The 24,318-nt window shown below is 49.0% G+C and overlaps 2 protein-coding genes across 9 annotated transcripts in view; one reads left to right on the forward strand and one right to left on the reverse strand.

Moving 5' to 3' along the window:
- CUNH16orf96 (chromosome unknown C16orf96 homolog) overlaps positions 1 to 518 on the reverse strand; it is a 46,479-nt gene extending 45,961 nt beyond the window's left edge. For 3 of the 6 annotated variants that reach the window (XM_016166580.2, XM_036225339.1, XM_036225336.1), the window contains exon 1: positions 284 to 391. The gene's annotated coding sequence lies outside the window, so the exon portion shown is untranslated. Of the gene's footprint in view, positions 1 to 283 lie in introns of all 6 variants that reach the window. The other 3 variants (XM_016166581.2, XM_036225338.1, XM_036225337.1) reach the window with 3 other exon arrangements.
- CDIP1 (cell death inducing p53 target 1) lies at positions 256 to 24,273 on the forward strand. 3 transcript variants are annotated; one of them, XM_016166584.2, is made up of 5 exons: positions 256 to 363; positions 20,876 to 20,980; positions 21,115 to 21,270; positions 22,063 to 22,336; positions 22,455 to 24,273. In XM_016166584.2, exons 2-5 carry the CDS (start codon positions 20,896 to 20,898, stop codon positions 22,564 to 22,566), a joined length of 627 nt encoding a protein of 208 aa, XP_016022070.1. In that variant the 5' UTR covers positions 256 to 363; positions 20,876 to 20,895; the 3' UTR covers positions 22,567 to 24,273. The 3 variants fall into 3 exon arrangements, with proteins under 3 accessions (XP_016022070.1, XP_016022069.1, XP_036081233.1); XM_016166583.2 differs by lacking the exon at positions 256 to 363 and adding an exon at positions 601 to 709 and having other exon boundaries at positions 22,455 to 24,269; XM_036225340.1 differs by lacking the exon at positions 256 to 363 and having other exon boundaries at positions 935 to 20,980; positions 22,455 to 24,269.
- The last annotated feature ends 45 nt before the right edge of the window (positions 24,274 to 24,318 follow it).

Here is a 24,318-nt window from a genome sequence, read left to right on the forward strand (position 1 = left end):
TAAAATCAAATGCAGCCAGAGGAAGCTTCCTCTGATGGATGCCTGGGTGCTGGCATCGACAGAAAGAACAACTAACAGGGTCCTTCTCCTGTCTTCCAGTCACTCCCTCCCTCACTGAGGAGCCCCTTGGCCCTCCCACGTGCCTCCCACGGGCGAAGCACCTGCCTTAGTCCTGACGTCACGAGGGCTTGGCACGTGCAGCCCCAGCCCCGCCCGCGAGCTGACCTCATGGCCCCGCCCCTCCCCGTGACGCCACAAGCCTCGGCCCTGTTCCCAAGCCTACCTGGCTCCTTCTGACAGACGCGCGACGACGAGCTGCAGAGGTGGCCGTCCCAGCTGCTAAGTAAGACTGCTGCAGAAACGGTGAGTCGCTTCGGAAACGGTGGTCGCCTCGGCCATTCGAGTCGTTTTCCTGGAGTCCCCCGGGAGCAAGGTTGGACACTCGCGCCCCTTGGGAAGAAGGGATGACCTCGGACCGCAGGACTCCCTCCCCGCCTGCGGCGCTCGCGCACTGCATATTGGGCACTGTAGTCCTCGTGTTCCACAGATTGCGTCTCCGGCTCACGAACGGACTACATTTCCCAGTGGCCTTTGGGCTGGGGGGGCGGTGTGCGCTTAAGCCCGGAGGGGCTGAGGGTCTGGTCATCGGAGTACCTGGTCCTCGGCTGTTCTCGGCGTTAGCTCGGCCTCAGGCGTCCAGCCTCTGGAGGTAAAGGGACCCCAGGGGCGGCGCAGCGGGTCCGTCGCCTGCTCCCAGGACGCTGATGCGGTCCAGAGCAGCTTTCGGGGTTTTGACGTTGCACAGTCGCTGGGTTGGCCGGCCACCCGCAGGGCTGCAGTAACAGCTTAGCCAGGCCCAGGCGAGAGGGCGGGCAGGCAGACGCTGGGGCTCGGTGCCTCAGGCTGCAGGCCTGCTCCTCGGGATCCCGCTTGTAACAGCTCCCACATCCTCTGTGGGGAAGGTTGGGGAAATACTATGTCCAGTTTTACGCGAAGCTGTTTTCTGAAGGAAAGGGGATTGGAAGGTGGGTCCTGGCGACAAAGAAGCCCGGGCTAAGCTCCATGGTGACCTTGGCAGGCCCGAGGGGCCCCCGCGCGGCACTCCCTCGCCTGTCAATCCTAGTTCGCCACATCGGTAAATCCCTGTGCCAGGTGGGGAGGCAGTGACCTGGCCTGGCTTAGGGCCCATTCTCCTGCTATCAAGGACCTTGGTGTAGTAGAACTCACGGTGTCATGTGAGCCCAGGTTTGGGTACATGACTTGTTTATGGGGGTGTGTTTCTGTTTTCCTCTAAATGTTCCCAGAAGGCCTCAACAGGTGTCAGGTAAGGAGCAGGCAGCAGTAAGTTTCTTCAAGTGCAGGCCTAAGATCCTCTGCATCAGAATCACCAGGGCCCTTGTTAAAAGAGCCAATTCATGGAGCCCACTCCTAGGGATCTCGATTCAGCAGTTAGGGGACGTTAGGGAGTCCAGGACTCTCTGTTTAATAAGTTCCCCAAATAATACTCAGGCACACTTGGGGCTAAGAACCTCAGGCCTAGTGTGAGGAGAATGGAGAACCTGGGGCATAACATTTATACCAATTTTGCATGTATTCTGGGGTCTGCTGCTGGGCAAGACAGTGCCTAGGCAAGTGAGTATTGATTGACACATTGTTTCTTCCCTGAGGACTGATCTAAGGGTTGGATTGGGAAAAGCATGCCAGCTGTGGCTTGCCCTCTGCCGCAATATTTAATTATGAAAAATTTCAGTCACGCAGAAAAGTTGAAGAAATTTTGCAGTGAATACCCATAGAATACCACCTAGAATGTACAACATTTTACTATATTTTATTGTAAATCTATCCAATAGTTCATCTTATTTTTTGTTTATGTGTGTCAAAGTAAGTTGCAAATATCAGTCTACTTTCTTCCCAAGTAGTTAATCATGCATATAATTAAATATAGTCTTAGAATTCTTCTTGCTTATTATTCAAGTAACTTAAGTTCTGGGTATTTGAAAGCCTACCTGTCCCCCATCCCTGAAGAGCTGCAGGTTTTTCTGTAGGATGGGTCTGTGGAACTAGGAAAGAGCTTTACATGGGCTCTTAACAGATTTGAAAACAGCAGGCCATGGTTCTAGAATCAACCGAAGAGCAGAAAAATAGAATGTGTGGCATAGAATAATACTTCAAGGACGAAATTATTTTGAAGGAGAGCTCATGGAATGTGCCCTGATGGCCAGGTTGTCCCATCAGATCACATTGGCAGTAATTGATTTATCATCAGCTTGCATACTATGTTTCTTCTCTACACTATAAGTTTGCCCAGTTTGAAGCCACTGGTTTGGTATGTTCTCTGAAGCTCTAGGGGAACAGGGCTGCATAGCCCAGTGGAAAGCTTTGGGTTCTTTGGGCCTAGGTATTTTATTCCATAGCCACAGACACTAACCTCTAATCTTGTCCAGTTGTCTGAGAGGGAAAGAAGAGATAGTTCTGTGAAAATTCATCTCTACTTTCAGAAGCATTTTTACTCATAGAGCACACAGGGATGTCTAGCAGTTAAAGTTATGGCATCTTATATTGACGTTTCTGTCCTTACATGGAGGAAGGCAGTTGTGTTGGTGAGAAGGCACCATTCAGTGACAGCTCTCGCAGAAAATGTTGGTTCTTAGGCAATGGTGGCGTGAGGTTTACTGTGCCCCCACGAGGGGACTTGGAAATTGAGTGCACAGAATGGAAATATGCCGGTTTCTAGGACCCCACAAAGGGCTTCTGTTTCCTTATCTCTGCAGTCAGGATTCTACCAGATTCTCCCTGATAAGTAGTATAGGCCACATTGCAATTTAGTGCTGTAGAGGAGAGGGGTCACTGAGCTGGGGCCTAGGGAAGAGCCTCTCTTCCTGAGAGGGCCATCCACCCAAGGATACGCAGGTCTAGTCACCCCTGAGCCAGCAGACCCACCACCACTCCTGCTCTGGAGGGGTCCTGGAACCAGAACTGACCAGACTTGGCAGACCATACTGGAGACTTTCTGTCCCTTCCAAGCTGTGTGACGGACATTGGCCCTCCCAGAGGCTCATTTGCTATGTCTATGATAGGTGAAAAGCAATACCCAGGCCAAATGAAGACTGTATCCCCTCTAAGTGCTGAAAAGATTAGGGTCCCCTAAATGTTAGATAAAGTACAAAACCACGCAATGCAGGTAAAGAAGTCCAGTGACATTGTGATTCTTTCCATCAAAGCAGTTATGATGTCATGGGCAAGGGAAGTGGCTACCGAAGTAACACCCTTGAACTTACTTGTGTCTTTCCACAATGCCAAGTTTATTGAGTGGAACTTCAGATAACCCAATCAGGTACCCACGCAGATTAACGCATGACACACAGAGGGGAAGTACACAGTCTTACATGACAGAGCGAAGAGATGAAAGTCCTTAGCGTCTCCAAAGTGAGCTTTGTTGACTGGTTGCATGGAGCACAACTGTCCATGATGCTCTTGGAGTAAGCTTGAGCATCATCTGTCTAAAGTGTTCAGCTTACAAGGTGGGATGCTTATGCCTATCGGCCCCTGCAGCTGGAGGCTTATCTGGGGCAGTCGTGGCTAGCCTTTCTGTGGTTTGGAATGTTCCAGTTACACCCTAAGGGCTTTCTCATTATGTGATAGTTCACATTCCTGCAATGGCTCCCATGGAATCCATTTTGTAAAGTCCAAAAAGTCCTTATGCTCTATACAGATGTTTTTGTAATGTTGGATAATTTTTCCAGAAGACGTTTCTTGTCACCTTTTTTGGTGTTCCTGCGAGCGCTGTGAGTCCCTACATGGTCTGTCTACTGGGTGGTCCAGCACTATTTATTTTTTACCAGAAGGAGGTGTCATGAGGGTCCAGTAAAAACAATGTGCTAGATACATAATGTGTTCAATAAGTATTGATTCAGTTTGAACTTAGGGGGACCCAGGTGCTGTAGGTCCCAAGGAAAAATAGAGGCCAGGGAAGGTGGAAAGTGATAGAGAAGCATGGAAGGGTTTCCCTGGTGGGGGGGAGAGGCTCTCAGGAGAGTCCTAACTGCTTATTAATTCAAGAAGTGAAGTGATTGTCTTAGTTCTAATTAACATAAAGAGCAGTAGCCTTCCAAGTTGGGGAAACAGCAGGGAATGAAATTTCTTGTGCAGCGTGTGCCCTCTGTGTGTGCTTTGTACCCACCTGGCAGCACTCTCCCCTGGGTTCTGTCATCACAGTGCCCTGGGAGGTAGCACAGGCATGCAGCAGCCAGAGCTACTAAGTGACTTGCCCAAGGCTGCCAGATAATGGAGAGCAGGGCTCCAGGCCCAGCTCTCCTGAAAAAGCAGGGGCTGAGAGAAATGTGGGCTCTCCCAACCCTGTTGTGAAAACTCCATAGTGTTGATCGTGACGCAGGAAAGGGGTTAAAAAAAACTGTCTGGATTTTTGGCCATGAACACAGGCACTTTCATCAAGAAGCGTGGACTGTATTTCAGCTGAGGCTGTGTCCTGGCCCAGTGACTGTGTGGGGCGTGCATTTGGGTTAGGAATAGCATAGGAAGCCTAGTTAATTTAACTCCAAGCCTCATGGACTCTCCTTTATTCAACAGACCTGTGCCAGGTGCTGAGCAGGACCCCAAGGATACAAGTAGGAAAGTCCCAGTGTTTTCTAGTGGGTGAGAAGAGTCAGGGACAAAACATTCCCTGGCAGGGAATTACAGGAAAGACTCAGGTTTGCTGGAAAGGAGGTGGGACGGTGTTTGAAAGTGGAGGGAAGTATCTGTGGAGAGGTCCATTGGTGGAGGTATGGCTAGGTTTGGTTTGTCTGGAGAAGGGAGCATTACAGTCTGGGGTGGCTAAACTGTAGTGTGGTAGATCTGGAACACAGGGCCAAGTTCAGACTTTTTTCCTTAGCCTTGACCGGTAGATGAGATAGTGGATCTGAGGGCTTTTTGAGCCATGGCATCAACAGTACTTGCTGACAAGGTCAAGGTTTAAGGTACAGAGAAAAGTCTAGAAGGTCACTCAGACATCCATCTTGGTGACTGGACTGCCGATCACTGAAACACGGCCCAAAGGATGGAAGAGAGCTCCTGCCCAGGAGTAGCAGCCAGACTCTGTTCCCCATGATGTGCTACCCGGGGATGCTATGGAGAGACTGGCCCCAAATACTGACCCTGCCCTCCAGGAGCTGCCAGTTGGCCTGGGGAGGCTGGGCCTTTGACCACAACTGTTTGTCTCCACCTGCTCTTAGTGACTCTGTTGGCCCAGACATGGAACCCCTGCCTGCCCCCCTGCAGAGCCTAAGTAGGGCCTGCCCAGGCCCTGAGACCTCCCTAGTGCCCCACACACAGACTGCCTTCTCTCACCTGGAGCACCTGCCATTGTGGATTCTCATTTGGGTTTTGCTGAGTATCTCTTGTAAATTCTTCTCAAGTATGAGCTGGCTTCCCAGCTGGATCTTCAGCAACCTGAGAGCCAGGACCACAGATGAGTCATGGAATGTCAGCTGAATTAAAGGGTCAAGATTCTTAAGTCTTTTCAAATAGGTAGTCACTTGAAAGAAATAACAAATTTGGTAGTATTGGCTCTGCTGAATAAAACTGGTTTATCCTAGAACTGGAAGACTTCTGTGCTGCTCCAAGCAAAAGACCTCACATGATCATGTGACCACCTCAGCATTCAGACACCGCCCCCCCCTTCCCATATGCTATGGTGCCTGAGGCTCAGGCCGCAGTGTCTGTCCCTAATAGACAAGCTCAGGTTATCTGTGTGTTTACTTACTTTACCTGGGGAGCATGGGGGACATACCAGGACCCAGTTCCTTAGCCCCAATCCAGTGGCCAGAAAGAAGCCATGCCTGCTGCATAGGGGGTCCAGGTGCTGTAGAGTCCCCACCTCTAGCAGTTGCCTATTGATATCAGAACTTTGGAGGACCCATATTAGTATACCAGGCACAGTGCAGGAGGTGACAAGCCATGGGACACCCTGATCTCCCAGGCCCTCATCTCACTCAAAGTAAAGGCAGATGTCCTTCAGTAGCTGAGGACCTGGCCCGTCTCCCTGCACTGCCCACCAAGCCTCCTTGCCCAGCCCCCAGGCTGTCTGGGCACACTCCAGGCCTCTCTTTCCCTGGACCTTTCCACAGCTGTGCACGTGACGCACTCCCCACCTCTGTCCCATTTTTGCCTGACTCTTCCCTGCTCTGAGAAACTCTCTGCTTAAAAGAGCAGCTGGTAGCACTCCCTTTCCTACCCTTTGTTTCTCCATGGCAAATAGCACTACCTGACAGTACTATGTATTTGACCTCTTGCTGTGTTTTACAATGTCCTCCCCCATGTAAGCTCCATTAAGGCAGGTATTGGTGAAGTCCCAAGGCTAATGGACCATGGTTTGTGTACTCTGTCGTGCCCCTCCCCCAAGTGCAGGGAATAGTTTTGAATGCAAAATTAAAGTCCCAAGTGAACAGTCAGTGATTATGTTCTGCAGTCAGTTGGTCGTACCCTGGAGAGTCCTCGAGTGGCTCATGAGCTCAGAGACACTGACATTTCCCCTGTGGAGACAGCACCTGCACTCCCGTGGGTTCCATTCTCCCAAGCCCTTCCCTCACCCAGAGAAAAGCAGGGGCAGGTCAGCTCACTTCAGTGTTTCTTTTTGTTCTGGGTGCATGAAATCCATATAAACTCACTCGATGGAATTCCACTGTGCGAAGCACTTTATTGGGAGTGTAGAATCCCACTCAAGCATATTTTGAAAAACATTTTGGTGATTGTGTGAGAAAAGAGATGGGGAAGAAACAGGCGCAGCGGCAGGGGCTTTGGGCATGAGTCAGGGCCCCTCCTGCCAGGGAGCAGCTAAAATGCTTGAAGGCTAAATGAATGTCAGCTGACATTTTGGACTTTGTGATCTCTAATGACGTTTCCGGCCTGAAAGGTAGTCTCCTAATGCGTGAGTCATAGAGAAATATGCACATGGCCCAAAATACGGCAGCCCCAGATACAACATGAGCTCCTATTTTCCCAAGGAGTAGATCCTGAATAGTTCTCACTGGCAGGAGTAAACTCTTCAGGTTAGATGTCCATTTAGAGTGATATGAATTTAGTTCAACTTCGATATAGTATTTCATGTAACGTAATTTAAAATACTGATTAGATTTGTTCCCCACTCGCATTTCCCAGAGCACTTTTATTCCCACTGTTCCCTCTCACCTTTGTGGACATTGTGTCCTTGTCAGGGATGCCAGCCAGATGTGATCTTCAGTGCAGGTTGGCTGAGCGCCCCCGGCTACAGGGACACATCCACTAGACTTCTACTTTCTGTTTTTTTCCGTTGCTTCTATGATAGAATTCACTTTTGAGCTCTTTAAAAGGGTGTTTATAGCAACATCCAACCGTCGCAACTGTGGTATCTCGTGCCAGGAATAATGATCTGCTACACGTTTACTGGTTTTTGGCTTTTTTATTCTGATTCATGTCATCCAGGTGACCTCTAGAAACATGCCACACTGGTGGTAAAGTTACTGCAACTAATGTTCTTCACCCAGCAGTACTTTAAAATAATTGAGAGACTGCTCTGTAATGTGAGGGACTGGAATGATGCAAAGACACTGCCCTCATTGTTCTGAGGGAAAATGGGAGCGGGGTGGCTCTGGTATATATACAGGAGCTCTGAGCCTGTGAAGGCAGAAAGGCAAAGCCATTCTCTTGGGAACGTAGAGATTCGCTCGCCACCATGGCCTGGGGGGACTTAGGCAAGGCCCAGCCACAGGCTGAGCTCTTCCCTGGGTCAGCAAGGCCCACAGGCATTTGTGTCTGAAATAAGATTTCCAGCTGGGTGGCCGGGACTGTGTGATGGCCACGTGGCTTGGCTGCACTTGAGGGCCTCATGCTTTTTCCTGCATCAGGATGGTATGTCTTGATCTCAGATAACTGGCTAAAATAGTCACCCCAGACTTGTTTTGTGTCAGCTCTACAAAGGCAGAGGTAAGGATTTTTTTTTTTCCTTTCCAGGCTCCCTTTTGATTTCCTAAGTAATGGTTCCTTAGACTTGCTGTATTTCTAAAATTAGTTGGCCTTTTATTTACGAAGTCCCGCCTGTCCAACAGGTGCAGATGACTTGTTTGTTCACCAGTGAGTGCAGCCATATGTGTTTTTCCACTTGTTGCTCTTCATTCTTTCCTATCTGTACTTCCTCCTTCTGTGCCAACCAGCAGAATGTGCAGAACCAAGCTCCTGAGCCCAGTGCTGCCTGGAAGGCAGCCCCAAGGTCTGAAGGAGATCTCTTGGTGACAGGTCAAAGACCTGGGCTGTACTCCAGGTGCTGGCTCCAGCTAGTAGCCTCGAGCAAGCCCTGTAACCTCATCAGTCTCAGTTTTATCATGTGTCTCTTGGAATTTTCTTATCTGCCAGTTGACCTTCTGCTGGCTCTCCAGACAGGGTCTCCAAGGATGACTTTTATGTTCTATCTTGACAGGTCTGGTCCCTTAGTTTTTATTGGAACACTGAGAGGTGATCTGGTATAAAGAACTGACTCATGCAACCAAATTCTTAACGTCAGCTTATGAAAAGAAAACTAGCAAACAGCTCAATGCTCCTTGGAGCATTTCTTTTCCTATGGGCAAAACTAGATAATTTCTGCACTAGGGAGGAATATTCATGAACTTAGCACAATTATGAGAATTTTGAGGAAGGAACCAGTCTAAGGAGCTGCCCACCCTAGAAAAACCGGAAACTACACATGTAAGTTTCTATATGTATGTTTATATATAAAATCCCACTATCCAGAGAAAACCACTCTTAACATTTGGTGTGTAATGTACATTTGACCCTTGGACAATGTGGGGGGTAGGGGTACTGACCTCCTGCACAGTCAGAAATCCACATGTAACTTTTGACTCCCCCAAAATTTAGCTACTAATAGCCTTACCAATACCATAGTTGATTAACACATTTTTTATGTTTTATATATTATATGATGTGTTCTTACAATAAAATAATCTAGAAAATGTTAAGAAAATCATAAAACAATTTACAGTATTTATTGAAAAATGTATAAGTGGACCCTCGCAGTTCAAACCCATTCACAGGTCAACTGTATATATAAATAAACACTTTTTAAGTAGAGTCTCACTATGCGTACTGCTTTTACATTCTTCCTTCGCTCAGTGTCATATCAAGACCATTTTTCTACGTCAGTAAAGATAGATCTACATTATTTTGGCAGTGAATACCAAATACGATTACATCGTATAGGTAAACCAGGTGGATAACAAGCCCCTTTGGTTGAACATTAAGACATTGATTCATAAAAACATTTTTGCATGTGAATCTTTGCTCATGTGTTCATTTATCTCTAGGACAAATGCCTCACAGTGGAATTGCATCAAAAAGAATGTACAGGTAGTAACTGTCCTCTAGGAAAGTCATACTAACCTGCTGTGCTGCAGCTCGTATGCTGTTGACACTGTCACAGGGAGTCAGAGTGATTGACCAAGGCTTTGACAAGAGCATAGCATGATGTAAATAGTGCAGTTATTGTCATGATCATCACATCATCATCTTACTACTTTTTAGTTTAGAACCATTCTTTGAGTCCTGCCGGCCTTTCAATATGGTTTCTGATTAAGAGCAACCAATGTATTTTTTCTTTTTCTGTGTATTTCTTTTCTTATGCTCTGCTGTGTCTCTATAAATTCAAGTAACACAAACAGTTATTTACGTTTATTGAATCCTATGTGACAGGCTCCAAGCTACGTGCTCTTCATACACAATCTCATTTATGCCTCATCACAACTGTGGGTCAGGAGCTGCTGCTGCTGCTGTTTCACAGATGAGAAATCAGACGCTGGAAAGTTAGGTGGCCAGATGGCTGGCATGGGACTGAGTGCCTGGGCACAGGGAAGGATTCTGCCCTTCCAGCTTAGCTGTGACATCAGGGTTAAGCCTCCCCATGGTAGGGCACAGATGATGGCGTTTGGGGCCGTTGGCTTAGGCTGATGTATTAGATCCATTGAGCTGTGATACTGATCAGGAAGGAGCATAAAGGGCTGGGTGGGAGGAGGGCAAGCAGATGGGAAAACCAGATCTGTTTTCTGGTCCTTTCCGTGTCTTGTTTTGAAGTATTTAGAATTCCCAAGGCATCAGTTACACCCTTGTTCAAGTGTAAAAATAAATGGTTCACAGCCACCAGTGATGCTGAGGGAGGGATTGTCTTTCTCATCCTGCCTCCATCAGGAAGGACAATGGAAAATGGGCCGCCAGAGCTACAGTGCTAGAACTCGTCAGCCTGAGGGCCTGCGCAGTGAGTCACTGGCCTCTGCACTGACTCTGCATGGGCAGAGGCAGGTGAACTCGAGAAAGCCAAGTTGGCAGGTCTATAATGGGAGTTCTTCAGTTATGGACCAGTTGTTGCTATACGCTGTCCCCCATCCCCTCCTTTGCCTGCTGGTCTCATGAACTCCACCTCCTCCTCATGGCTTGCTTGGAGAGACCTTCCTTACTCCCAGAATGGTCCTGATCTTTCTGTACTTTAACAGTCCCCTAGACTTTTCTGTATACCATCAGTCACACTTTGTAATCAGGTTTGGGGTTTTTTGGTGTGATTATTAACACCTGTCTCTCCCACTTGATTGTAAGCTTCTGGAAGGCAGGGACCATGCCTCTCACTCCCTCTTCCACAGCCTGTATCCTGCACAAAGTCAGTGTTACACAACTATCAACATGAACAGATTGTTGGTTATAACTAGAGGAAGCTCTGTTCACTCTCTGAGGGCTTCTGTTAAGTGGCCTTCACACAGACTGTACTTAAGCCCAGCCCAGGGGACTCAGGGGAACAGGACAGTATGTGGCATTACCCAGGGAGTCAGCAGTCATTCCTGGAAAATTAGTACCCCAGTTGTAAGGATACCTCACACTGCATGGTCCTTTGTGGCTTATCCACATCCATGTCTCAATTCTCATGCAGCCTCCAAGGGTGGGCAGGTGGGGTGTGGACAATGAAGTCATTTGTGGGCCGGGCTTCCTGGAAGGGTTGTGTCCTACTCAGGCCTGCACACTCAGCATAAGCTGAGTGTGTTCTCCTTACCCTGTCCTCTGTGTGGCTCTAGAGACCCAGGGGACCCAGTAGGGTGTTGTTCAGTTTCCCCCTCGGCCTCTGCTCCTCTTGAAGCAGTGAGTGCCTCCTTTGTTCAGCAGATGGGAGCTGCCTTTCAGTTTCCCCAGCAAAGCCCAAAGGTCTGCTCCTGGCCAGAAGCCTGGAATCTGCTTCCTGGGGATAGAGGAGCCCTTCTGAAGCCAGCTGGCAACCTTGTGCCATGGCCGCAGGGAAGGGTAAGCCCCTCTGGGTAGGTCGGCCCTGGGAAACGCAGCCTTGCAGATGGCTGCTGTCAGTGTCTCAGGTAGATGCCCAGTGTTTGTGGGCAGAGTGCCCTTCCCGGAACATTACTGACCTTGGAGCTCCAAGACAGCCATTGCCTGAAAGGAGCAATGGCCCTGTACTGTTGCTGGTGTCTCTTCCTTTCCAAGAGTTGTCTCGGGAGCCTCCCAGAACACGTGGCCTCCACTCGGCTGAACTCTGCTGGGCTAGCCACGCAGGCTGGGTTTGATTACAAGTCCCCTGGGATCCTATGGGGCACGCACACCAAGATCCCTGTTATTGTGGGAGCAGGAGGAAAATAGAAATGGAATGTCTTTGTGTTGTTATAAAAATAGTTCTGAGACCTTCAGTCCCTGGACAGTCTCAGGAAGCCTCCAGGAGATTTCACCTCATCTTTCAAGAACCCATGTGCTAGAGGAACCCCCCCAGACTATAATGCGGTACCTGCAGGCAGAGGGACCGAGAGCCCTGAGACTGAGAGTGGACTGTCCTGGTGAGTCCCTGAGCTCGCCACTGCCACACCAATGCACAGGGCTTTAAAGGAAGCAACAGGCTAGTTCAGACCCAGCTCCACTACTTTGTGTGACCTCACTGAGCCTTAGTTTCCTCATTTGTAAATGGGGTAATCATGCCCACCTCTCAGGGTTGCAGCAAGGTTTACAATAAGCAGCGTATGCAGAATGCCCAGAGCAACAGCTCAGGGCCTAGTACACAAGAACACTGAATAACAGCACCTGTGGTCATCGTTTATGGTGAGCAACTTCCAACAGGAAGGAAAACGGCAGGCACTAGTGAACTGTGGGCTAACTCCCTCAAGGCAGTGGCGCTAAGCTGTGCCGGTCATTGTTGTAATCATGTTTGCCACACACACATGCCAGTTTCATTTAAGAAAACAGTACAAATTTTTAACTTTATTAAATCTTGACCATTGAGTACTCATCTTTTTAATATTCCGTATAATGAAATGTAATGAGCATAGAAAGGACGTGAGTGAAGCGTGATGGCAGCCTCGAGGGAAAGCACACATCTCAGTTGTTTGAGTTGTGAGCTGGACGAGCTTTTGTGTGGCGCTGCATATTAAGGGAACGACTGGCACACATGCCCTGGTTATTCAGACTCAGGGATTTAGCAGACGTTTTCTTGAAAATGAACAAAGTAAGCCTGCTACTTCAAGGAAAACAACCGACCTTTTTGTTTTTGTATATGTTGCTAATGATAGATTTGTTCTATTTGTTGTCAATAATAAAATTTGAGCTTTCAGATGAAAATTAGAATTTTGGAAATCTTGTATCTGCCACTGTGAGCTTGACAGCTTCCAGATAAAGATTTTTCTGATGAGGTTGGTGGTGATACTAACAATGTGAGTTTTTTAAGGGGGGCTGTTACATAATGAGGTGTCAGCATTGCTAGATCTACATAATTGGGGCTTGTAATTGGGAACCAGTATTTTCCAAAGACCCGTACATCCTGGTACAAACTCATGCATGTGTAAAAGATTCATTATAATGCAAGGGAAACCAATAAATTTTAAAGTAATAGAGTCAGAAGAATTCATTATTAAGGATTCAGGTTCCATATTGCAACTAACTTTTAAGAAACTACCACTTGTCGAATTTGGGTACAGTATCAAAGAATATCCACAATTATCTGAAAAGACAATTCAAATGTTCCTCCTTTTTCTACCTACTTATTTGTGGGAGGCTGGATTTTCCTTGCCTACTTCAACCAAAACTACGTATCACAACAGATTGACTAGAGAAGCAGATATGAGTCTAGCTATCTTCTCTTAAGCCAGACAGACCTTAAAAAGGTTTGCAAAAATGTAAACTAAGGCCAGCTTTCTCATTAAATTTGTTTCAGAAAGTAATTATTTTTTAAAAAAAGTTTTTTATGTTAACATATAATGAATTTATTATCGTTATGTTTAATGAATTTTAATACTTTTAAATTCCTCCTTTTTGAATTCTGATATGGTAAATGCTGATAGATATAGCCCACAGAACAAATTCTTTTTGGAGTCCTCAATCATTGAGTGTGAATGGGGTCCTGAGACCAAAAGGTTTGAAAACTGCCACTCTAGCAGACCCTGAGGGAAGCTGACGTGAGAAAGTCCTCCTTCTCGGCACCAGTCCTTAGTCCTCCGGGAGCACCACTCATGTACAGTTGGGTCTCAGCTTCAAAATGCCTCTCCCCACCCTCTGGGCCTTCCTCCAGAAGGGGGTGTTGGTGTCTTTTCATGACAGGTCCTGTCTGGAGTGAAATAGACCGTGGGAGGGCAGAGTTGGCACCCCCATGGCAGTGCGCAGGTCAATTTAGACTGCAGAATCGAGTCTGCAGCCGTGGCTGTGGCCAGTCAGAAGCGTATCCCGCTGCTGTGGGCCCAGGCCCTCCCAGCTCCCATGGGGAGCCTGCCTGGGCTGCCTTAAGCTGCCAATTGTTCTGGCTTTGATCCTGGATCAACAGCAGCATTCTCTGCAGTGAGTGATGAATAATTGGGAGCAGAGCAAAACTCCAGAGTAGTTAACGAGGGCTCAGAGGTCTGTGCTTTGAACTCTCCTCTGGGAAATGGGGAGACCCAGAGGAGAGCAGCTGACATCGGGCGCCGGGAGGTAGAGACCCTGTCCCTCCTCCCTCTGTCTGTAACTAGGAATCAAAACTGCCTATCATTGACCTGTCCTAAAATTGTATCCTTTCTAAAATTTTATTTTTAATTTGCAAGAAATGTATACTTTCATTTAAAAAAGTGTGTATGTATATTTGTGTGTGTGTGTGTGTGTGTGTGTGTGTCTATGTCTATGTGTATGTGTAAAATGAAGGAAAACCTCACCTCTCTTGACCATAGCCAAGCTTCAATCCCAGAGAGGACCATTTTGGTCTGGGGTGTTTCTTGCCCATCTCTTTCATTTATACCCATACATACACAAGGAGAACTATCTACACATGAATAGGTTCGTTTTCTTTTTGAGCTATAATTCACATACCATACAGTTCAGCCTTTCAAAGTATGCACACAATTCACTGGGTTTAGTGTGTTGACAAAATTGTGCAACCATCACCACTACTTCAAGAGCATTTTCGTCATCCTAGTAGGTATGTATTTTTACTCCAAAGCATTCTCCTCCCCTGCACAGTGAATCTGCCAGGTACTGGACATGTGTCATCATCACTGCTCCACATGCAGCCTGACCAGGACACAGGGGTTCTAGTCCCAGGTTCCCAGGAAGACCAAAGCTCAGGGAGGGTCCATGACTCACCCAAGGCCAAAGAATTCAAGGCCAGGGCTTCTGACTCCAGAGCTCCACACTCTGTCCATGCTTACCCTGTTTCCCATTAACTGCTAAATTGACATGGGGCAAATCCTTGCTCCTCTGTTTGGGAGAGGTGGGTGGAGTCTTGGGTTCTTGCTGGCCATCCTGGCTCCACATTGGAAGACTGCGTCCTTTCCTTGGAACTGTCACGTTCCTCAGTGGCTGCTTAGTGTGTTGGATAGAGACGGCCTGGGATCAGTGGAGTTGGAGTTGGGGGGTGGGGGGAGTGGGTAATGAGGCAGTTTTGCCTGGTTTCACGTCCCCATACCCTAAAACCAACAGCAGGCATCTCAGAATGTTATTTTCATCCTCACAGCTGAGAAAACGCTCACTGAGCTCCTCCCTGCTCATTTGGAGAAGATGCAGGAGCTGCTCTGTGTATGCGAGGCCTGGTTAGTCTCTGTGATGTGGCTGTCGGCAGAGCTGTGTGAGAGGGAGAAGGGAGGGGCTGGAACTGGGCTTCCAACATTAGGGTGCAGAGCAGAAGTTTCCATTCTGGAATCGACCAGCGCTGAGCACCAAGCGGGCCCAGACAGCAGGTGACACTCGGGGTACCACTGGGCTGTGGGGGAAGCTGGGGAGTAGCTTTGCAGAAAGTGCTTGGCTCTGTGCCTGGGAGAACTGCGTTTTGCCCACCGGGAGTCCCCAGTGCCTGTGCCCTTGGGATGGTGAGATGAGACTGCAGTGGGGAGTGGGCAGGTGGTTGGTCCACAGACACACATGGAGACAGGCTTCATTTCATTTTAGCGTGACTGGAATAAGTCCCTCCTACATAAAAGCACAGTGGGTGTAGCTGTGTTGGTTGTGGGTGCAGGGGCCAAAATGGGCCTCATGTTGCCCCATTCCATCCCCCCATGGACCAAGGGGCATGTGTAGGGTCCCAAAGACCACGTATGGCTTTCCTCCTGTACACACCACCCCACTGTCCCTTGGGGTTCCCCTGAATCTGTTTCCAGCTCTTTACCCTGTGACCTTCTCCATCCTAAGGGTTATCTCGATGCCCTCAAGGACCCAGGCCTGTGATGCGAATTACAGTGAACAGCATGGGGAGGTGGAGGCTCACGGTGTGTACCTGAGTCCTTCATGGCACCTTCTCAAGTGTCTTGAGCCTTCTGACACATCAGCTGCCTGCCCTATGCTGCCTCCCTGCCCTGGCAGAGGTCAGGACTGTTCCTTCCAGGCCAGGCCTCAACTTGAAAATGCAATCAAGAGATATCGATCCTTGTCAGATCCTCGAGGTCCTTGTGACAAGGTGCCACCCAGTAACCCAGCCTCTGCCCTGCACACATTTCCAGAGTGACTCTGTCTCCCAAGGGCCAGTGACTTCTCAAGTAGGAGCTGTTGGGGCTGGAGCAGCAGCACACAGCTTTTAGCCAGTGCTGAGTGGGAAATTCCCCAGCACCCATAGAACTGCCTGAAAACAGGTGAACAGGAATGGAAAGCTCAGAGGAATTCCTTGAGAACACCTACAACTCTAACTGCAAGGTTGTGTGACCCTGGGCATGTAACAGCTGAGTCGACTTTCTCTAAAACAGAGGCGCCAAAAGGACTACCCGTAGGCTAGTCTGAGGACTGAGTTTGTACTTGTTCAACCTGTAGCAGGTGCCCAGGGAATGTTACCAGGTTCTGACAGAGGTGACGGATTACCACTCTAGGTCCTTTCTCAGTAATGTCTTAGACTTCTGCAATCCCACAAGACTTGGAAGAGAAGTGTGTTCCTGAAATATTCTGCTTTCTCCACCTGTATCGGGTGCGACTGCTACTGCACTTCACTGGGCCTCAGACAAGTGTGCCAGTGCTCTTACACAAGGACTTCATTTAAGACTTCCTTCTCATTCATTCCACGTGCTTCGGCTCACTGAGAACACCTCCGCCCCTCTGTTGATGGATGAGTTAGGACAAGCTAGGGGTTCATGAAACCTGCAGCCGGGTAGAGTCTGAGCCCCACAGTCCTGGGGCCCAGTCTCTGTGCCCTCACACCTGTGTGCCACTGGGGGTCAGCACAGCATTGGCTGGTCTGCTGCTGAGTGTTCAGCTGGATCTCTAGCTGTAGTCTGAGAGAATTTATTGTATTTTATTATTATTTTGACTGGATAATACCTTCACATGCACAAAATCCAGAGGGTGTTAAGGGGTCTACTGTATGAAGTACTCTGGACCCAAGGAGCTCCTGTTCTGTTTAATGGTAAACCTGTGAAGGTTTTCAGACAGTCCCCTATTTCTTCACAATTCACAGCTACAAGATCCAGATGGGAGGCCGAGTCCTGTCTTGGATTTCCAGGGCTTCAAGTTGACTTTATTGAGCTCCCCAGGACCCCAGGCCTCACTATCATCTGCTGGGAACTGCAAACCCACCAGTCTTGCAGCCCCTTCCTTAGCCTCTCATAACCCACGGGCCAGCACCTGCCCAATAGTGAAGTTACCAGGGCTGAGATCTCGATGCTACAGTTGTATTTGTAGCTTAATTTATATGTGTTTTTATTGGAAAGCTGTTTGGCTTTTGGACATGTGACTTGAAAAGGATTGTACTCCTGCAGTTTAAATTCCCTTAGATAATGGAAGTTTGTGGGAACGCATGTTTGGTTTTATATTCAGAGGTGCTGGAGGAACTGGGCTTTGGATTCTGGAAATCTTGAGCTATTTTTCGGAAAACTCTTTCTTTCATATTGAAGGCTCCCTTGCCCTCCCCGCCCCCACACGCACAGTTCAGAAAGGTGGCTAGGGGATGGCTGTGAATGTGGAGAGAAGGGGAGGAGAGGGAGAGGAGCAGCAGGGCCCTGCTGCCCAAGGGATGGGGCAGAAGAAGGGACCAGAGTCCATGTGGTCAGCACCTGGGGTAGAAGTGTCCCTGTGTGCATTCCAGGCGTCCCTGTGTGGCCTGCGGTAGGTATGTGAAGTTGGCTCAGGGTTGGCTGGACACCAAGGGAGACCTGCGCCCTGTGTGCAGGGCTTGAACCATCATTATGATGGTGGAATTCCAGAAGTAGAATTCTTGTGCTCCAGGAGACTACAGAATTAGATCTAATGATTTTGATGAAAAGGCAGGCCACGCCTGTATCCTTAGAGGTGGTGCCTGGTGTGTGCACACATGTATGCACGTGTGCCCGTACTCCCTGGAGGTGAAGGGCTTGGAACACCCAGCCTACTTCCTCCTTCTGAGAACCTGAAGGTGCTCAAGGGTCTCACCAAGCACAATGCAGCTCCTCCCTGCTGAGAGCATCCCAGGGCCTGGTCGGTTCCCTGGGAGCCATGCATGGTGCCACCACCCCAGAGGCATCCCATGTGGGTGGATGGGATTTTGTGGCAGGTGCCAGCCCATGTTCTAACAGACTCAGCATGTTACAGCATTTTCCACACACATGATGAATCAAGCCTCTTAAGGAAGGCTCCTTTTTCTCCCATTAGGAGGATACCTGATGGGCCAGCAGTGGCTCCTGTCTGTAAAGGGACCTTCTGTGAAGTCCTCTAGAGGCTTTGTTGCTCCCTATTCTTGATCCTGTGTTGTTGGAATTCACCTCTGGTGGGATGTAGGGGGTCGGAGAGCCACTTAGGGTCCTAGACTCAGCTCTGCCTCTAAATGCTACGTGACTTTGGACAAGTCCCATCTTTTCTTGGCCTCCGTGTCTTCAAAGGATAAATATAACCAGCAACTCATAAGAGTGGGAATATACTCTGCAAATACTTAGGAAGATGTACTGCTTCATAGTAGTAAAAGAAAAGAAAGTAACCAGGTTTCATCTTAACGTTACAAATCCTGATAGCAGTATTCAAAGTTTGCACTGTAAATTGGTATCATCCTTCACAAAAGGCATAAAATGTCCATACCCTTTGACCTAATAATCTCACTTCTGGCAAGTTTAGTCCAAGGAGATAATCCAAGAAATGGAAGGAGCATTAGGCAAGAGTGTCCCCTGTATTTAATAAAAGTAACAAGTAGCATTCTAACTGCCTTAATAGGGGTTGGTCAAGTAAACAGTGGTGGGTCCTTTTTAGGGAATATTAAAATTGATGGTCATGGGGTCCTGCAAGATGGCAGAAATTTATGTGACACATGTTAAAAGGGTTTAAAATTGTCATGACACCAGCTATATAAAACTAGAGGTGGCTGTGCATGCAGTTTGGGAGGGACATGCAGAGACTGACTGCATTAGGATAAGACTGGGCAATTTTGTTTTCTTATTGACATATAATCATACCATACAACTTCTCTGTTTAAAATGCGCAATTCAGTGGTTTTTAGGATATTCACAGAACTGTACAACCATCATTACAGTAAGTTTCAAGACATTTTTTTCACCCCAAAAGGAAACCCTGCACTCGCCATTATTTGCCTCCTCCCCGCCCAAGCCCCTGGCGACCATTAATGTACTTTCCATCTCTGTAGATCTGCCTAAACTGGATGTTTTATATAAGGAATCATAAAATATGTGGTCCTTTGTGTCTGGTTTCTTTCACTGAGCATGTGTTCAAGTTTCATCCAGGTTGTAGCATGTGTTAGTACTTCATTCCTTCTCATGGCCGAATAATATCCCACTGTATGGATATATCCAGTTTGTTTATCCATTTATCAGTTGATGGACATGACTTATTTACACTCTGGCTATTTCAAATAGTGCTGCTATGAACATTCATGGGCAAGTTTTTGCGCAGTTTTCAGTTCTCTTGAGTATATGCGTAGGAGTGGAATTACTGGATCGTGTGGTGCCCTTTCCATAGCAGGTGCACCATTTTTACACTCCTGCCCCAGCATAAGGTTCCGTTTTCTCTACATAATACTTGTTCTTGTCTTTTTCATTTTAGCCATCCTAGTGGGTATGAAATGGTACCTTGTTATGGTTTCAATTTGCATTTCCTTTTTGGCTAATAAAGTTCAGCCTCTTCATGTACTTATTGGGCATTTATCTTTGGAGAAATGTCTACTTAGATCCTTTGCCCATTTTTTAATTGTCTTTTTGTTAATGAGTTAGAAGAGTTCTTTACATATTCTAAATGCAGATCCCTTAGCAGATATATGGTTTGTAAAAATTGTCTTCCATTCTTACAAGCTGTCTTCACTTTCTTGTTGGTGTCCTTTAAAGTAGTCTTAAATTTTGATGAAATCGAATTTATCTTTGTCTTTTGTTGCTTGGACTTGACCCCTCTGGCCCTGCCACTGATTTCTTAAATTTAATATTTAAACTTGCTGATTCCAGGCTCCCTTTACCCTGCAGGATTACTTGGGGCCTCCCATCCCTGTATGGTTCTGAACATGACATTGGTGGGCTCGAGGGAGCTACACTAGGGTAGTTGCTTTCACTGTGAACCTTTTGTACTGTTTAGACTCTAAACAAGTGCTCAGTGAACCTTGTGAAGGAAATGTGGAAAAGTGTTTGTTTCACTTAATATCATCTCCTTCCTTCCCACCCCACCCACTTTTAACAAAACAAAGAAGGGCAGAGACACCACTGGGCACAGCTGGCTCTGAGAGCCACTACTCTACGGGCTGGTCTGAGCCTGGTGGGGAGAGAATGCAGGAAACCAACCATAGCCCAGGGATAGAGTAGCCGTGAGAAGGGGGAGCTACGCAGGTAGGTACAGCAGTGGTGCTGTACTGGGCAGCAGAGGGGTTGGGGAGACCAGGTGAATGAGGGAGTGAGTTAGACTTCCTGGAGGCCAGGTACCCAAGCCCCACCTAGTCCTGGTACATGGTTGGCCCCTGCCCCACTGTGAAAGGAGCTGTGTGTTGTTCTTTCCCTGAAATAGCTCCGTGGGGCCCTTTGTGTCTGCCCAGACCAACACTGGAAGGAGCCTCACTTTCCAACTCTCAGAACCTGGGATTTGAGGTAAAATGTCTCCCAGATGCCCTCCCATCAGGAGGCCAGTGCCCCGGCACGGAGGCTGGCCCAGTGTTCCCTGGGTGTTAGGAGGGGACCAGTGCCCAAGATGCCCTGGGGAGCCCTAGATTAGGTTCTGGAGCTACTGGGGTGGGGGGCTCACCTCACCGGCTTCTTTCCTTAATGACTCAGTTCTGTCATCCTTGTTGGGCTGCCCTTGCCTTCTGTCTTTCACACAGGAAGTACAGGTGACTGCTGAGGTTAGTAGCTTCTTGAGATATGGAACATGGTGGCTCTCTGAGGATTGTCATGCACATTGTGCAGCAGGCTCTCAACACAGATCAGTGCCCAACTGGTAGTAGTGGGGCTAGGAGCATTAATTCATTTCTGGGTTTTTCTTCCAGGTCCAGGAGGAGCCTAGAAGATGTCTAATGACCCGCCCCCTCCTTATCCTGGGGGCCCCACAGCCCCCCTTCTGGAAGAGAAAAGTGGAGCCCCACCCACCCCAGGTAGGATTCGGTGTGCCTTGGTCCTGACCTTGTCCCTTGTCCATCTTAGCTGCTAGAAGCTGGTGCCTGGAGCAGCTCTCCCACCAACAGTGTGGCTGGGTCCCTCTGAGCATCCTCTCTCTGCCTCTGTCCAGGCAGTACCTCCCCAGCTGTGATGCAGCCTCCACCGGGCATGTCACTGCCCCCTGCAGACGTTGGCCCCCCACCCTATGAGCCATTGGATCATTCAGTGCCCCAACCTGGCTTCATCCCCCCACATGTGAATGCAGATGGTTCCTACATGCCTCCAGGTAAGTTGGAAGGGATCAATCCCAGGGGAGCACAGGGGTCTGCTCAACCCAATAGGCTGCCATCCAGCCCTTTGTCGTCTGTGAGGGTGTTTTGCTGTATGGGCAGGGGGTGCTGATGGTGCTTGTGGAAAGTGGACATGGGAAGGTGTCATAGAATAGGTGCTGCTGCACAGGTGCCGTGGACAAGCCAGAGGAGCCCAGGGCCCTACAGGAGGAAGGCTGGCTCCTGGGAAGGCCCTGTAGGCACAGTGGCAGGGAGTTCATGGTCACTCCCCGCCAGAGACCTGAGGCCACAGTGAAGGCCTGGGAACCTGTTTACCCAGCAGCTCGTCAGAGGGACCACTCAGGCCAGAGAAGGGCCAGGGTTCCTGCACAGGTAGGTGGGCCCAGGTCAGGTGGGCCAGGTAGCACTGCAGTGCAGGATCTGAAGCTGTTGGGGAGGACAGCCCTATGTGCAAGGGAGGAGCTGGTGAGCAGAGGCTTTCCCTCGTGTTGTTGAGGTCCTTGAGCACAGCACCCAGTCCCATGTATAAGAGGCAAGGAAGCAAATGCCTCGAGCTGAGGCTGAGGGGAAAGAGTGGCCCTTGTTACCAGTTCTCTACCATGGTCTCCATGGGGCAGGCAGGAATAAGGAAGGGCTAGAAGAACATATGGTTACCTAGTCTAGGGGCCTGGTCCCTTAGGCCTCAACTGTGTCCTGGATGCTGGGGCCTTGGGGCTTTGTGCTTACCTCTCATGTGGGACAGGAGGCAAGCCAGTGATTTGTCTGCTCCATCTTCTATGCCGTTCTAGGTTTCTACCCTCCTCCAGGCCCCCACCCACCTATGGGCTACTACCCGCCGGGGCCTTACCCACCAGGGCCCTATCCTGGCCCTGGGGGCCACACTGCTACAGTCCTGGTCCCTTCGGGGGCTGCCACCACAGTGACAGTGCTACAGGGAGAGATCTTTGAGGGTGCACCTGTACAGACAGTGTGTCCCCACTGCCAGCAGGCCATCACCACCAAGATCTCCTACGAGATTGGCCTAATGAACTTCGTGCTGGGTTTCTTCTGCTGCTTCATGGGGTAGGTGGTACAGGTGCTCGTGGGGAGGGGGCTGTGCCTGCCTACTGTCCAGCTGGAGTAGACCTGGTGCTCTCGGCACCTCTTCAGGCCTCCCCGTCTCTCCCCATCTCTGATTCAGGTGTGATCTGGGCTGCTGCTTGATCCCTTGCCTCATCAACGACTTCAAGGATGTGACGCACACGTGCCCCAGCTGCAAAGCCTACATCTACACGTACAAGCGCCTGTGCTAACGGAGCCAGGACGGGACTCCCCACTGTCAGTCTGGCCCCATATGCTTTGCTCCCCATGCTCAGTGGCTCATGTCCCCACTCCCATTTGGGAGTGGAAGCCATTCCACCGGTCCCCTGGAAGTCTTGTCCTCTTTGCCTTGCCCTTCCCTGAGTATCTGACTCTTCTGGCAAAAATTCTGTTGGATTTAAGGCCAAGGGTCAGCGAGTATCAGGGAGTTGGCACTGGGCTTGTGTGTTGCTGGTTTTGTGATCAGGAAGATAAGCTGGGAAGGGTCTTCCTGCTGGGGTCTCACTCCTCCAGTTCTGTATGAGGTACGGGTTTGGTCCTGATTTTCCCGGGACCAAAAGCAGCCCAAACAGTGGCTAGTTTCCCAGACCTGGGCCTGCATTGGGGCTGGGCCTGATCTGCTGGGCTGAGAGTGGAAGAGTGAATCCAAGCAGGACGGGGTCAAAAAGCCAGGGTTTGTTTATGGGGTGCTAGAGGCGGGCATGATGATCAGAGGAAATGACTCTGGCCCTCAGAACTCTCAGGAACTCAACACCTTGTCCAAGTGCCCAGGAGCCACCTGGAGTAAGGTAGAGAGGTCAGCACAACTGCAGGTCATAGGTAAGTTATTGGGCCCTGGCTTACCAAGAAGGGACTTGCTTCTGGCCCCTGCCTAGGTCCCTTTCTGGCCATGCCTCTATGAACCTGTCTTTGCTGAGGCTAGGGGGAATGCCCAAAAACTCAACCCATCTGTACCATGTCCTTGCTGTGTGTGGGCATGACCTGTGCCTGGTGGCTGGTGTGTCCCAGATAGGCAGATAGGGCCCTGTGGGTACTCAAATTTGCAGTGCTCTCTCCATGGACCCTCTTCCTGGTGAACACTGGGCCCTTCACCCTGGCCAGCTTGCTGTCACTGTGCAGCTGCAGCACTGGACTAGGGACAAAGAAGGAGCAACTACAAGTGGCGGAAGTGCCCTGGTGTATGCCAGCCCTGCCCTAGGCCTGAGGCCACACTATTTTCTGAATGGTTTGTCTGTGAACTTGCTCCCATGGACTGCTTTACCCTGCCGCCCTTCTCCCCTGGTCGCACTGCCACTGCATGGCCTCCTGTCACTGTGAATTGTGGCCAGTCTGTTTGTAGTTTCTCATTAAATGGGCCCTTTCACTCCCCTGCCCTGGGCCTCTGCTCTCTTGCCTGGCTTCCTTCATTTGCAAGGGAAAAAGGGTGGCACTATAGGTAGTCTAGGGACAGGGTCCAGTCCTCAGGGTTTCATGCAAGCACTGACTGCCTGGGGACAACACTGACATTTAAGTACCTAATTCAACCAAGCCAGAGTCCAGTGTGGAAGAGCCCTGGCATCCAGCTGTGACTGGGCCAGGGAATGTGCTGGCTTCCCAGTGCTGTAAGGTCACTTTACTATCTCTGATACTGGTTTCACCTATGAGAATCTGTAAGCTGGAGCCCCAAGCTCAAGCCCAAGGAGATAGGTACCTTTGCTCCCTTAAGCAAGAAAGAGCCACTGCGGGTAAGACTTCTGGGGAGCAGGCAGGTTCTGGGCTGGCTCTGCCCCTACCACTCATGAATTGTGACGGTGGGTAGGCTTGGTCGTTAGTTGAAAAAAAATTCCATTTAACTCCTTCATGAGTGAAACTTTCATAAATCCTCAATATGTGAAACATTAATAGATTCCTATTAATAAAAATATTTAAGTTCACACTTCTATTTTAGACAATGAATTATTATATAATACAAGTACATGGTTTTT

Source organism: Rousettus aegyptiacus, unplaced genomic scaffold (assembly GCF_014176215.1).
Source record: "Rousettus aegyptiacus isolate mRouAeg1 unplaced genomic scaffold, mRouAeg1.p scaffold_m13_p_8, whole genome shotgun sequence".
Taxonomy (NCBI): domain Eukaryota; kingdom Metazoa; phylum Chordata; class Mammalia; order Chiroptera; family Pteropodidae; genus Rousettus; species Rousettus aegyptiacus.